General features: G+C 43.5%; 1 protein-coding gene across 2 annotated transcripts in view; it reads left to right on the top strand.

Moving 5' to 3' along the window:
* The window catches only part of LOC111138803 (signaling lymphocytic activation molecule family member 1), a 33,974-nt gene extending 27,427 nt beyond the window's left edge, over positions 1-6,547 (top strand). For both annotated transcript variants that reach the window (XM_022490706.1, XM_022490705.1), the window contains 2 exons: positions 2,573-2,665; positions 4,091-6,547. In XM_022490706.1, the coding sequence (XP_022346414.1) occupies positions 2,573-2,665; positions 4,091-4,141 (144 nt within the window). In that variant the 3' untranslated portion in view covers positions 4,142-6,547. The remainder of the gene's footprint in view (positions 1-2,572; positions 2,666-4,090) is intronic.
* The last annotated feature ends 6,975 nt before the right edge of the window (positions 6,548-13,522 follow it).

The raw sequence follows: 13,522 nt of genomic DNA, 5'->3' as shown, positions 1-13,522 counted from the left end.
GACATAGTTGTCATTGTTTTACACATCAATATGCATTTACACTTGCCTACGTTTTTACAGTTCTCTTTGTTCATAGTTGCAAAGCTATATGTTATGATATAAAGACTAATAATGTGGACAATGATAAAATGTTAATATTTCCCTTGTTCTTATTCATAATGGTAGTATTATAAAGACTAGGGTAACTGGGAAATTATGTAACACACATTTGCCATCCACTAGGGAACTCTCATAGGTCTTATCAGGACTGTTGCCTTGTACAACTCTGGGGGACACTACTTATGAAGAATATGTGAGAGTAACACCCCTGGGGCTTCTCGTAAGTCATGCTCCCTGGACTCATGCCCTAACTGAAGACACCAGCATAAAAAATGTACTAAGTTATTACAACTGTGTTTAAGAGAATTCCCTAAGTCCTGGTTAAAAACCTGAAAGGAGCATTAACAACGTGCTAACCATGTTGTGTTAAAGTGGAAAGACTATAAGTGGTTTCCTTTATGCTTTTTTCCTCCTTTCCAAAGCTTCTTAACTAAATATTAAAAGTGTAAGTTATTAACTTCTCCCCCGTGCCCTTAAGTCAGGTCATATCAAAGTCCTTGCAGACAGGAAGACAGGCAGGAGTGGATAAAGGTTTCTTAATTAAATTGTTTCACATTGTCTTCATCTATCTCATTATTATAAGTACTTCTCCCTTAAATTCATTTTTTTTCTCCAAAATATGGCATCTTTGAGTTGTATGGATCTTTTTTTTTTAACATTTTATTTATTTATTTGAGAGAAGAGAGAGACAGTGAGAGAGAGCATGAGCGAGGAGAAGGTCAGAGGGAGAAGCAGACTCCCCGTGGAGCTGGGAGCCCGATGCGGGACTCTATCCCGGGACTCCAGGATCATGACCTGAGCTGAAGGCAGTCGCCCAATCAACTGAGCCACCCAGGCGCCCGAGTTGTATGGATCTTGAAAATCATCTATTTGATGACTCAATTACTGCTTGAGTTATCTTCTCATTATTACTTCCAAAGTGTTGGCTAGCTTCTTTTTACTAAAATACAGTCTGTGAACAAGCAGCATGAGCATCACCTGGGACCTTATTAGAAATGCAGAAGCTCAGGGCTTACCCCAAGTCTTCTGAAAGAGAACCAGCCTTCTAACAAGACACCCAGGTAACGCATATGCACATTCAAGTGTGAGAAGCCCTGGTCTACCCCAGGCACTTCTGGTAATGGGGAATTATCTGCCTCCCAAGGCAATCCACTCCATATCTGAGCATCTCTTAGTTTTAGAAAGATCTTCACAATGTTGAAACAAAATGTTTCTTCCAAATCTCAATCTTGGCTTAAACCTAAAGGACTCTACAGAACAAATCTAATTCCTTTTCTTCAAGACAATCCAGCAAATATATAAAGAGAAAGATCATGTCCCACCTTGAATCTTCTTTCCTCCAATAAACTTTTTCAATTCTATAATTCTGAGATTCTTCATGTTAAAACCCATGTTTAGGTTCTGGTCTTGCTCTACATCCAGGAGAAGTGGGGGGCAGCACTATGCTAGACCAGAGTCCTGAAGCGTGTTGAAAGGATGGCATAAGTCTTGTTACCTCTGTCTTACGGGGATGTGGTCTCAGTTTACCCCTACATTGACTTCATCCTGGTATTATGGATTGTAAGTCATTTAAATTAACATCAACTGATTCTTTAAAAATGTGCGAGGCACTACTTTTGTGGGGAATGGGAAGAAATATGGGAATAATTAGTCTGTTTGAAAAAAACAACATGTAAATAAGTGAGAGTGTTTTAAATATCATACAGTTATGTGCCATCATGTATGCATTAGACTTAAAATATCTGGGGAATTCAGGTAGAGGAGAGGTCATTACAAGTTGGGGTAAGCAAAGAAGAACAGCCTGATGAGAAGACCAGGCACTTCTAGCTGACGGGTCTATGGGGACTCCTGGCTTTGATACTTCTTACACATGCACATAGGAAAGTACTAAGTCTTTCAGAGCCTTCGCTTGTCCACCTGTGACAATGCGATTTGATGTGCAGAGTTGGCGGAAGACAAATGTGGCACCTGTGGAAAACACTGTAAACACCCAGAAATGAATGCTTACTATGAAGTTCATCATTGGGGCAGGAGAGAGACGTCACAGGAAACCATGTCAGAGTCCGGAATAGTGGGAGCAGCAGCGTGTGCGGGGATGAACTTGGTGTGTTGTAGGTGACAGGAGCCAGACAAATGTTAGGAAGATCCTGTTCCCTTCCACTGCGCTGGTGACAGCCACACCAGTTCCGGTTCACTGCGAAGAAGATTTAAAACATCTGGGGAGTGTTCTTGGTGCAGTGTGCTGCCTCTCAAGGCTGTGAGCTCCGCGATGCCAATTAGGGAGTCCAAGCAAAACCCTGGGAATTGAATTCTGGGGAATCTGCAGGAGCATTTCCACCTGAGAAGGAGGCTGGGCCAGTTGACCGGAGGGGCTTTCTAGCTCCAAGTTTCTGGATCTTGTGCTTCTCCGTGGGAAGACTCGGATGGAAACGATTCTGCTCAGCTGATTTCCTCCTCTTTGCTTCTCTTATAGTCTGTTCAGAAGAAACCCGATCCCCTGCCAGCTCAGGACCCCTGCACCACCATTTACGTCGCTGCTGCAGAACCTGTCCCAGACCCTGTCCAGGTGAGGCATCTCTCGGTGCCTCCTCTCCGCAGGGAGGGAAGAGGTGGAGGAAGGGAGTGGTGGGACCCGGGTAGAGCCAAGATAAAACAGTCCTGATGTGCAGAAGGCAGGCCCTAGCAAATGGGTCACAGGGATCCTCCGTGGCCTTGGCTGTGGGACTTCCGGGAGCCCCTCCTGTCTGCTCACATGGGGACACAGCTCTCTCTCTGTTCACTAGTGTTTCTCTGAGAGCTGTCCAAAAAGCTGTCATCAGAATCAGCTGGCATATTTGCTAAAAATAAAGATTTCTGGAGCTTTCTCCTAGGATTCTGTTCAGTCAGAATGTCCATGGTGAGCAACCAGGCATCTACACATTAAAAAGCAACCTCCCCAATGGGTCCCAGAGCATGTTCACCTTTGCGATGTGCATCTTGATTCCAAGAGCTCCTGACTTCAGCTGCATAACAGCATCGCAGGACAGCTTTGTAAAAAGGGCTCATGCGGGGGCTCCATCCAGCCCAGCCGCATCAGAGTCTGTAGGAGTGGAGCAGTGCCTGGCATGAGTCCGAAAAGAGTGTGGTGTGCAGCCAGGCGGAGCCTTGCCATCTACCCCCTCTGCAAGATCAGCATGGGTCAGGTTTCCGACAGCAACTGTTCCTTTTCCTAAAGGGACAGACATAAATTCGGGGCTGATATCTTGGCTCCAGTGGGGTTCTGTTAAATAAAGCATTTTAGAAGATAATTGAGGAACAAAAGTCCACAGAAATGCCTACCTGGACCCCTCCGCCTCAAAGTGCTTACTGGACAGGTGCCTGGGAATGCCTGGGAGGATGCCCTGTCTGCATCTGGAGGTCTATTCTCAGAACACTGTCCTCTCCTATGGGGAAGTAAACACATGAATACAACTTTAAAAAGCTTTAAGAAATAATGCAGATTTTTAGTGACGTTTTCTTCATCAAAAAATAGCCTGTTGTATTTCACATTTCACAGCAAAACCTCCTGAATTCCTCCATTCCCATCTTTATCTGACTCTTGAATCTACTCTACCTAGAAGACATCTTTGCCTGCAGTCTTGTCTCTCCTCCCTCCCTCTCTGCTCCAATTCTTCCTTCTCTCTTTGGGTCTCACTATCCCTTTCCAAAGCTCAGCGAATTAGGATTCTCTTGTCTTCCCCAACTGTGCCCCATGCCCAGGAGCAAAACAAATGGTTTTCCTTATAAGGCAAGGTCAGGGAAGAAAGCAAAGAGAAACATCTCCCGGGTGTCCCTGACGGGGAATGATGGGGTGCACACACCTGGACGGGATCTGGAGCCCTGGGGTGCTCCTCCCAGCAGGTCACTGCACCCCCTGAAGTCTGAGACTCTTTCCCTTTACTAAGCAGCACAGTTCCCATTTGTAGCCTGTGAAGGTGGTGCCCCTACTCACAGACTTCTGTTTTGCCCCCAGGAATCAAATTCCATCACAGTCTATACCAGGGTGACACTTCCCGAGAGCTGACACCGCAGACTCAGTGAAGGGACATTCGAAGGAATCTGGAGGGACCACAATAAACACTGAACTTGGCTCCAGGTCCCAAGTTCCAAGTTCCCCGTGACACTCTGCACACCTGTACTCTTCTCAGCTCAACTCCTCGGTGATGCTTTGTCCGCAGCCACCTGTGGGATGGACAAGGGACTGAGGCTTTCCGAGCACTCAGCCTGTTCTTCAGGAAGAGAGAACTACAGGATAACTTTCCAGCTCTGTGGTGTAGCAGACGGAATGAGTAACGTGGGTCCAGGGAGCCCAGACCTCTAGGTGTCTTGCTCCTTGCTGGGACTGGACAATAAGAGCCAAAGGCAGGAAGCTGGGACTTCCAGTACCTCTGACAGCTGACTCACTAGCCGCAACATCTGGAACATTTTACATCTTGGCTGCCTGTGCTTGGTCCGGGGAGCTGACCCCGCTCCACACAGACCTGATCAAGGCTCTGTGCCTTGCTTTCTCTCTCTGGATGGGCAGTGAAGGGTGAACTCCTTATCATAGGTAGAGCACTCTGAGATTATTCTATGAAAGAAGCTAATAGAGTCAGTATTTTATTTGCGAAACCCAGAAGCTGAAGGGTCAATAAACTGACAATGTGACTGTGAAGTCTTTGAGCTCTGAATAATGGAAACAAAATCACCCAAGATTCTTAAGAAATTCTAGAATATTTAAGTTTAATATTATATAACACATATACTTACATATGTAATATTTAAGAATTTAAGAATACTTAAAGGTATTCCGAGCTGATGCCCTGAGGTTTAAAGAGACGTGACAAGCGTTTGGGGGCGCTGTTGCTGAGGAACTTGGCATCTTCAGGACTTGTCCCAGGCTGACCTTTTACTTCTCAAAGTGATCTTTTAATCCCTACTTCTCTGTTTACTCCGTTGAACAGCGCCTGCGGAACCTCCGCTAAGGTGCTCTCACCACGCTCAGAATCCGCTCACACCCATGGCCTCGCCGTCATCCGGCTCTTTACCGGGCACCTGCCCGCCCCTTCTCACACGAAATGTAACCTGCCCTAGAAAATTAACATATTGTGACCCAACAGCGTCCGATAATTGCATGCTGGATAACTTAAATTGCAGGTTGCAGACAGAAAGAGCCTCTTTTGGCAAAGTCCTCTTTTTTTCCCCATTCTCTGCTCTCAGGCAGGCCCGCTTCAATGTAAGCTCTTAGCGAAACTGGTTAAGTCGGTTCTTGGAAGACCTTGGTGAACCCTGGTTCAGAAATCACCAGCCATGTCGCAGCCGTGTGAGGGCATCAACTTTCCAGCGCAAGGACGCCGGGCCCCAGCTGCTCGGCTGTCGTCTTCCTGGATCCAGACCCCGGCTCCTCCACCCCTACCCTGCCTCCTCTGGACCTGGAAACTCAGGGTTGCTGGCAGACTTTCTGCGCCGAAGTGACCTCTCCCACGTCCCTTCATCTCCTGCTTTCTAGTTTCTAATTCGGACTCTGGGACTGAGTGGCCAGGGCGAGGTCACGCAACCATGTTCTGCCTCCAAGGGAGGCTGGGAATTGAGTATCTGACATGTTCCCCTTTCACAGTGGTTGGTGAGATCTGCCTTTTACAAGTTAGGGAATTCCACAAACACAAGCAAGTGAGACGGAATGCTGAGCAGGCGAAAAGAGTAAAAAAAAAAAGATCACTGTATGTCGTGTAAACGTAGGCTCACTGTCTGTTCTCAGAAACCAAGGAAGCTACTATCTAGGGTCTGTAAGCCTTGGGGTGATGAGCACTCAGACCCTTACCACAGCTCGGATTGTTCTAGCCCGTTAGTTCTCACGCTTGGCTTTTCCTTGTGGCCGAATTCTGCCCAATGGAAGGAAGGAAAGAAAGGAGGAGAGAGGAAGCTCTCCCCTCAAAATTCCCCAGCAGAGGCTCAAGACCTCACTGAGGAGGATGGCTGCGTCTTGTGGACTTTCAGACTGTCCTTCAAATGACGTTTGATGTCAGGTTCTGCACCACCAGGCTCCAGGGTCACGTGGGAAAGCACGCACCCCTCGGCTCACACCCTTCCCCCCAAGGCACTGATGTTGGGGCTGGAGTGTTCTTTTTCCTCAGGCCTAAAAAATGAAACTGATACTATAGAGTCCAGCTTCCCCATGTTTCTTTTCTAATGTTTTCTTTTGATTGAGCATATCTGAATTTTAGAGAACTCAAGAGGAACAGACCATTCCCAGTATTAAGGGGCCAGGCTCCAAAATGCAGCGGGGTGTAGTCCCTCCTGAGGACACTTCTCTGGTCCTACGAACCCATGTGATTGGTCAACGGGGCCTAGGCGCGTTGGAGAACCCCTGATGACAGTAAGCTACGTCTCTTCCTGAGTTTTTGTTTCTACCTCCTGGAAATGAATAAAATTTGGACAATCAGTCCAGGAATTTGCCCTTTTGTCTTGTGTTACCTAGAAGTTTCCTAAGATGGCAATATGGCAAGACATGTCCCACTGCCTGGTGTCTCTGCAGCTGTGAAACCCAGCGGGTGGCTGATTGGGTCTGATGAGCTGTGACGCTGTCCCTTTCCTAGGGTGTGGGCAAGGGTTAGCTCTGTGCCCCCAAGTCACCAAAGTTGGGAGCCTCTCTCCCCGAGAGAAGAGAGCTGTATATATGCCAATATTCCCAAGGTGATATAAATAGTAGAGTTTCCAGGGTACCTTTAAAAAAAAAAACCACACACTGATGCCCAAACCCTACCTCCAACCGGAACGGAATCTGGGTGGACATCATCAGAACCAGCCCCCTAAGAGCAGCCCAAGAGCCGGAGAGGGTTTTGTGACGCGTTCCCTGCGGCAGCCGCTAGAGGGAGATGGAGCAATACGGTCCACCCCGCGCCAGCACCAGCAGCACCGCTTCCCGGTCGGCACTCGCAGGGCTGAGTCCAGGCTCGCGGAAGCGGCGGCTGGACTCTCATCAGCTCCGCCCCGACCGGCTGAGGAGAGCGACATTCTAGCATTCCTAGATGCTCAGGAAGCAGCTAGGACGCGCGTCGAACTCTGGCTTCGGGAAGGAGGAGAGCAGGTTTACTTTACGCAAGAAGTCGGAAGTAACAATGGAAATGAAATAGAACGTTTCCAGCCAAAGATAAGACCCTGCAGCTCAGAATTTAAAAAAAAAAAAAATTGAACCAAGATAACAGATTTACTTTTACTGAAGTCACGCTTCCGACCTGAGACTAGGAGGAGGGGAGGGGGGGAAAAGAGAGGCATAATTTATGTAAATATCTATGCAAATATTTATGCAAATATTCAACTCTCTAAATGTATGCAATTGTTCTGCAAAATTTATACTACTGCTGACAGTACATTAGAGCTCCTCCTTTCCCCGTTCCTCAATAGCACTTGGTATTAGCTGATTTTCTTGGCCAATCAAGTATGTGATGTAGCAGTTATTTTTTTTTTCACTAAAATTATGTCCAATATTTAGACATAAATTTATGTCTATTTGTAGACAAAATTTTTTGAAAATATTTTATGAAACTCTTTTTCCAGTTCACCATTATAATAAAAATCAATTTGTCGTCCCATATATTATTATTTCAGAAAACCAAATAGTATTAATTAGGTAAGTACCCTTTTAAATCTCAAACATCCTTTGGTTTGGATGATAAATTATGTGATTATTCTAGAAAGAGGAGAACAAGGAATTGACCCATAGAGTTCACCATGTGATCATTCCAGCCTACTGAGAGAAGTAGATGCTGATTCACTTTGTTAGGAGGTAGGGATATCAATACTAGTTAATTCTTATTACTGGTAGAAAAATACGGACTTGTATATGTTTCTTAAAATGTAATGTGTAATCACTAATAGAATGGATTGGTTTCCAGATGTAGGCCAGTCAATTAAGGCATTATGACATATTGGCGAGAGAAGGAACAAGGCCGTAGGAAAAGTGGCTTCTGGCGGACCTGTGTGTGGGTGTAATGCTCCACCAAGAAGAAATCAGAAGGACACACTACAGTGAGCGGGCCCACGGGCCTCATCATGAAAATGTCAAGGGGCCAGGTCAATTTGAATAAAAAGAAACATGGCCATCCTTCTGGCAAATTCTAATTGTGTTTCAAGCAATTTTTGTTTCGTGAATGTAAATGCTATGCTGTTAGGTGCCTGAAAGTTTTATGAACACTACGTCCGTTAAGCTGATTGCACCTCCCTTTTATCATCATGCGCGCTCTCACTCAAACCGCACCTACAATGTGCTTAGTGCACAGAGCTCACGTGAAAAGGAAATTCAGGAATTATGTTGGAGGCTTGCTGGCATCAGGTGTATCGACTGGTTGATAGAAGCTCAAGGACTAGGACTCACTAGATGACACACTAGTGATCCACCATTTTCCAAGGACAGGGGACACCAATTACATAAAATGTCTAACAGTAATATTGAGAGTCTGACATTTGGGGATATGCAGTCAATCCGCAAACTTGCAACCAAAATTGAACACAGTGTAAATTGAGTTTCAGGTTCCCAGAGCGCTCTCTACTCAAGAAAACATGTGTAGGGAACTCCAAAATATGCTTAAATGTGTGTATGTATATTTTAAAATATATTCATATTTATATACATATTTTAAAATATGTATATATATATATTTATGTATCTATATGCTGCAAAACAACTACTGTACCCAAAATAATGAGCACATCCATCACTGCTAAAAGTTATTTTGTGCCTTTTGTGATCCTACTCGCCTGTCCCCCAACCAGGTAAATTTGATGTGCTTTCTGTCCCTATAGATTAGTTTGCATTTTCTTTCTTTTTTTTTTTTTTTAAGATTTTATTTATTTATTTGACAGAGAGAGATCACAAGTAGACAGAGAGGCAGGCAGAGAGAGAGGAGGAAGCAGGGTCCCTGCTGAGCAGAGAGCCCAATGCAGGACTCGATCCCAGGACCCTGAGATCATGACCTGAGTTGAAGGCAGCGGCTTAACCCACTGAGCCACCCAGGCGCCCCTAGTTTGCATTTTCTAAAATTTTTTTCTAGCTGGAACCCAGAGTATACTTTGTATCTGGCTTCTTTTACTTGGCATGGTTACGCTGCGATTCCCGATTCCCGCATGCCGGCATGTGTGTTAATAGACCACTCTGTTTCACTACTGAGTGGTCTTCTCTTGTATCAGTATAACACCATTCGTTTATCCATTCACCTGTTGATTGCTTTTGGGTTTTTTCTAGTTTTTGGCTATAACAGATAAAGTTGCAACGAATATTCGGGTGCAAGTCTTTGTATGGACACATCCTGTCATTTCATTTTAGTAAATGTCTAGAAGTAGAAGAGCTGAATTATGTGGTAGGTAAAGTTAAACTTGTTAAGAAATTGTCACTGGTTTCTAAAGTGTTTGTAATATTGTCTTAGTCCATTCAGGCTGCTATGACAAAAGACTGTACGCCAAGTGGCTTATAAGCAACAGAAATTTATCTGTCACGATTCTGGAGGTTAGAAAGTGCAAGGTCATGGTGCCAGCAGATTCAGTGCCAGGATGACCCAGTTCCTGGTTTGTAGATGGCTGTCTTCATGCTGTGTCTTCAGATGGTGGAAAGAGGAAGAGGCTCTCTGCACCCTTTATTTTTTTTATTTTTTAAAGATTTTTATTTATTTGACAGAGATCACTAGGCAGAGAGACAGGCAGAGAGAGAGGGGGAAGCAGGCTCCCCACTAAGCAGAGAGCCCAATGCGGGGCTTGATCCCAGGACCCTGAGATCATGACCTGAGCCGAAGGCAGAAGCTTAACCCACTGAGCCACCCAGGTGCCCCTCGGCACCCTTTTTATAAGGGCATTAATCCCATTCAGGAAGGCTCCATTCTCATGATCAAACCACTTTCCAAAGCCCCCACCCCTTGAAACCATCACATTGAGGGTTAGGTTTCAACATACGAATTTTAGAGAGCCACAAACATTCAGTCTACAGAAATCATTTTAGGAACATGTATACCAGCAATGTGTAAGAGTTCCAGTTCCTCCACAACCTTGCCAACATCTGCTACAGGGACCCAGGTTTCTCCCAAGAAACAAAACCAATTGGATATCTCCCTGGGTAGCTAGAATCAGGTTTATTATAAGGAATTGGCTCATGATGTTGATGGAGGCTGAAAGTCCTACAGTCTGACGTCTGCAAGCCGGAGGACCTGGAGGGCTGGTGGTGTGACTTCCAGTCAGAGTTCAAAGGTCTGAGAACCCAGAGCATAGATGGTGTAATTCTCAGGCAAAGGGCAAAGACTGATGTCTCAGCCTGGGCAGTCAGGCACAGAGAGCCAACTCAACCTTCCTCTGATTTACTCAGTGCACCAATTCAAATGCTAACCTCTTCTAGAAACACCCTCACAACACACTCAGAAATAATGTTTTACCAACTATCTGGATATTCTTCGGCTTGGTCAAGTTGACATATAAAAGTAACCAGCCCAGTGAGTCTTTTTAGTTTTATCTATTTTAAAGGATGTGTAGAAGTACCTCATTGTGGCTCTAATTTGATTTCCCTAATGGCTAATGATGTTGGGCATCTTTTCATGTACCTGTTGGCCATCTGTATGTCTTCTTTAGAAAAAGGTCCATTCAGATCTTCTGCCCATTTTTTAATTGATTTTTTTTTTTTTTTTTTTTGCTATGGAGTTGTATGAGTTCTTTATATATTTTGGATATTACCACCTTATCAGATGAATAATTTGTAAATATTTTCTCCATTCAATCAGTTGCTTTTACATTTTGCTGATGGTTTCCTTTGCTGCACAGAAGCTTTTTAGTTTAATGTGGTCCCATTTGTTTTTGTTTTTGTTGCTTTTGATTTTGGTGCCAGATTAAAAATATAACACCACCAAGACTTATGTCAAGAAGCTCACTGCCTATGTTTTTTTCTGCACGTCTTGTGGTTTCAGGTTTAATATTCAAATCTTTAATATATTTTGAGTTAGTCTGTCTCTGGTGTAAGATAGAGGTCTGTTTCAGTTTTTGCATGTGAATATTCAGTTTTCCCAGCACCATTTATTGAAGAGACTGTCTTTCCCCATGTAGATTCTTGGCTCCTTTGTTATAAGTTATGTGACCATATTATGTGTAGGTTTATTTCTGATTTTATTTATTTGACCCCTCTCTCTTTTTTTTGACTGGTGAGAGTCTTTTCAGTTCTGTTTATCTTTTCAAAGAACCAGCTCTTAGTTGATCTTCTTCTCTATTTTCTTTTTCATCCCTATTTCACTTATTTCTGTTCTAGCCTTTATTATTTCCTTCCTTCCACTAACTTTAGGCATCACTTTTTCTTCTTTTTCTAGTTCTTTGGGGTAGAACGTTATTTATCTGCTTTTTGGAGATAGACATTTATGGTTATGAACTTCCCTCTTAGAACTGCTTTTGCTGCATCCCACAAATTTTGGTATATTTCCATTTTAATTTTTCTCAAGATACCTTAACATTTTTGTTTTCTTCTTTGACCCATCAATTATTTAGCAGCATGTTGTTTAATCTCCACATATTTGAGACTTTTCCAGTTTTCTTTGCATAATTTCTAGTTTCCTACCATTGTGGTCAGAAAAGATGCTTGATACGAATTCGATTCTCTTCAATTTATTAAGACTTGTTTTGTGTTCTAACATAGGACCTATCCTGGAAAATATTCCATGTGTACTTGGAAAGAATGTATGTTCTATTGTTTTGGGATGGGATGTTCTGTGTATCTGTCTGTTAACTCCAATGGGTCATTTAAGGCTGATGTCTCCTAATCGTTTTCCGTCTGGATGGTCTACGCGTTGATGTGAATGGGGAACTAGAGGCCCCTATTATTGCCGATGCGGGGCTCGATTCCAGGACCCTGGGATCATGACCTGAGCCGAAGGCAGAGGCTTTAACCCACTGAGCCACCCAGGCACCCTATGTGAGGACTTCTTTATCTTTTTGCATTGTATTAAAAGAAGAAGTGTCAAAAATTAGTAACGTCTTGATAAAAACTTACTAGTTGGGTCTGGTGATCTAAGGCCGAAAGACAAACATAAGACACTGGTCCAGGTTCAACAGGAGGTATGTCCTTGAGTAAGATACCAATATAGAATTTCTAAAGACATAGACACGAGACCAAGCAATGCTTGTAAATGGCCAGAGAGGATTGAACATTCCTACAGAGAAAGAAAAAGGAAGAGAGAGAATACAAAGTTGGGTTTTCAGCAGCTCTTGGCAACTTCATATTCTTTCTTCTTTCTTCTTTCTTCCTTCTCTGGGCAATTACTAGATGGTAGATGTGTGGTTTTACACCCGTAGCAATTACATATTTCAAGAAGACATCTTGCTAGAAGTATGAAAGTAATATGGTTCAATCTTATGAAATGAATAAATTAATTTGGGAAATTTCATTTCCATTTCCAATGTTTCTTTGGTCCCAAACAGATGCCTATGTCACCCCTATACTACCTCTATGTAGATAAATGTATTCCTCTACTCAATTTTGAGCAAGTATACAGGAAGAATGATGAGCACGATAGTTTCATGAATGACTCTGGAGGCCCAGGAGCTAGCGAAGGACACTTCTCAGGGGGAAAACCTTTACACAATCTTACTACCGTTAGGTCTCAGGGGCCATGTCCTCAGCTTCTCCCAGCACTTCCTGAAACAGCTAGGTTCAGATTTAAACTGCTTGGCTTATGGGCCCAAATATTTATTCACAACACCTCTGACACCCCCCTCACCCATACAAGGCCCCTGTCATTCTTCTAACATGGAGTGTAGGCCTCTACTAGAGAACGTTCCTGTATTACATGTAGTTTAATCATAATATAATTGTATTCATTATGTTATATAGCATACGCATACCCATAATATGTAATTTATATAATCAATATAATCACATAATACAATTATGTATAGTAGAATTATACGTAATATAATTATATAACTGTAATTCCATAATGTGAGTCGCTACCATTTATTGGGTGTATATTGTGTCAACACATTCTTCTTATTCCCTATCCCCCCACCTTTCACCTAATAATGCTAACTTGCTCTTCAAGTCTGTCTCAGCTGGGCTGTCAGTTCCTTCAGAAAGGCTTCCCCACGCTCTCCTTGCCTGGGTTAGGGTCCCCTGCTGCTCTCCCAGTTCCCAGTATTTTTCTTTCTTGCAACACTTAGCAGACATATGGGAATTGCCTATTTAATTGCAATTAAATTAAAAGCAAGAACATGAGCTCCATGAAAGGAGAGGGATGAGTCGTCCTGTTGCTCTGTCTATTGTCCATTTGCAGACGAGTGCTTGGTGTGCAGGATGCATTCAACAAATAGTTCCCGAATAAATAATTAATTAATGCTGACCATTTTGTATTATATAATAGGAAAAAAATTATCATCATAATACATAGACCAATGTTTCTCCAATCGGCTC

This window comes from Enhydra lutris, unplaced genomic scaffold (genome assembly GCF_002288905.1).
Source record: "Enhydra lutris kenyoni isolate GAN:26980312 unplaced genomic scaffold, ASM228890v2 scaffoldscaffold94, whole genome shotgun sequence".
Lineage (NCBI taxonomy): Eukaryota > Metazoa > Chordata > Mammalia > Carnivora > Mustelidae > Enhydra > Enhydra lutris.
The sequence above is the reverse complement of the archived record's forward strand: the minus strand, read 5'-3'. Positions and strand labels throughout refer to the sequence as shown.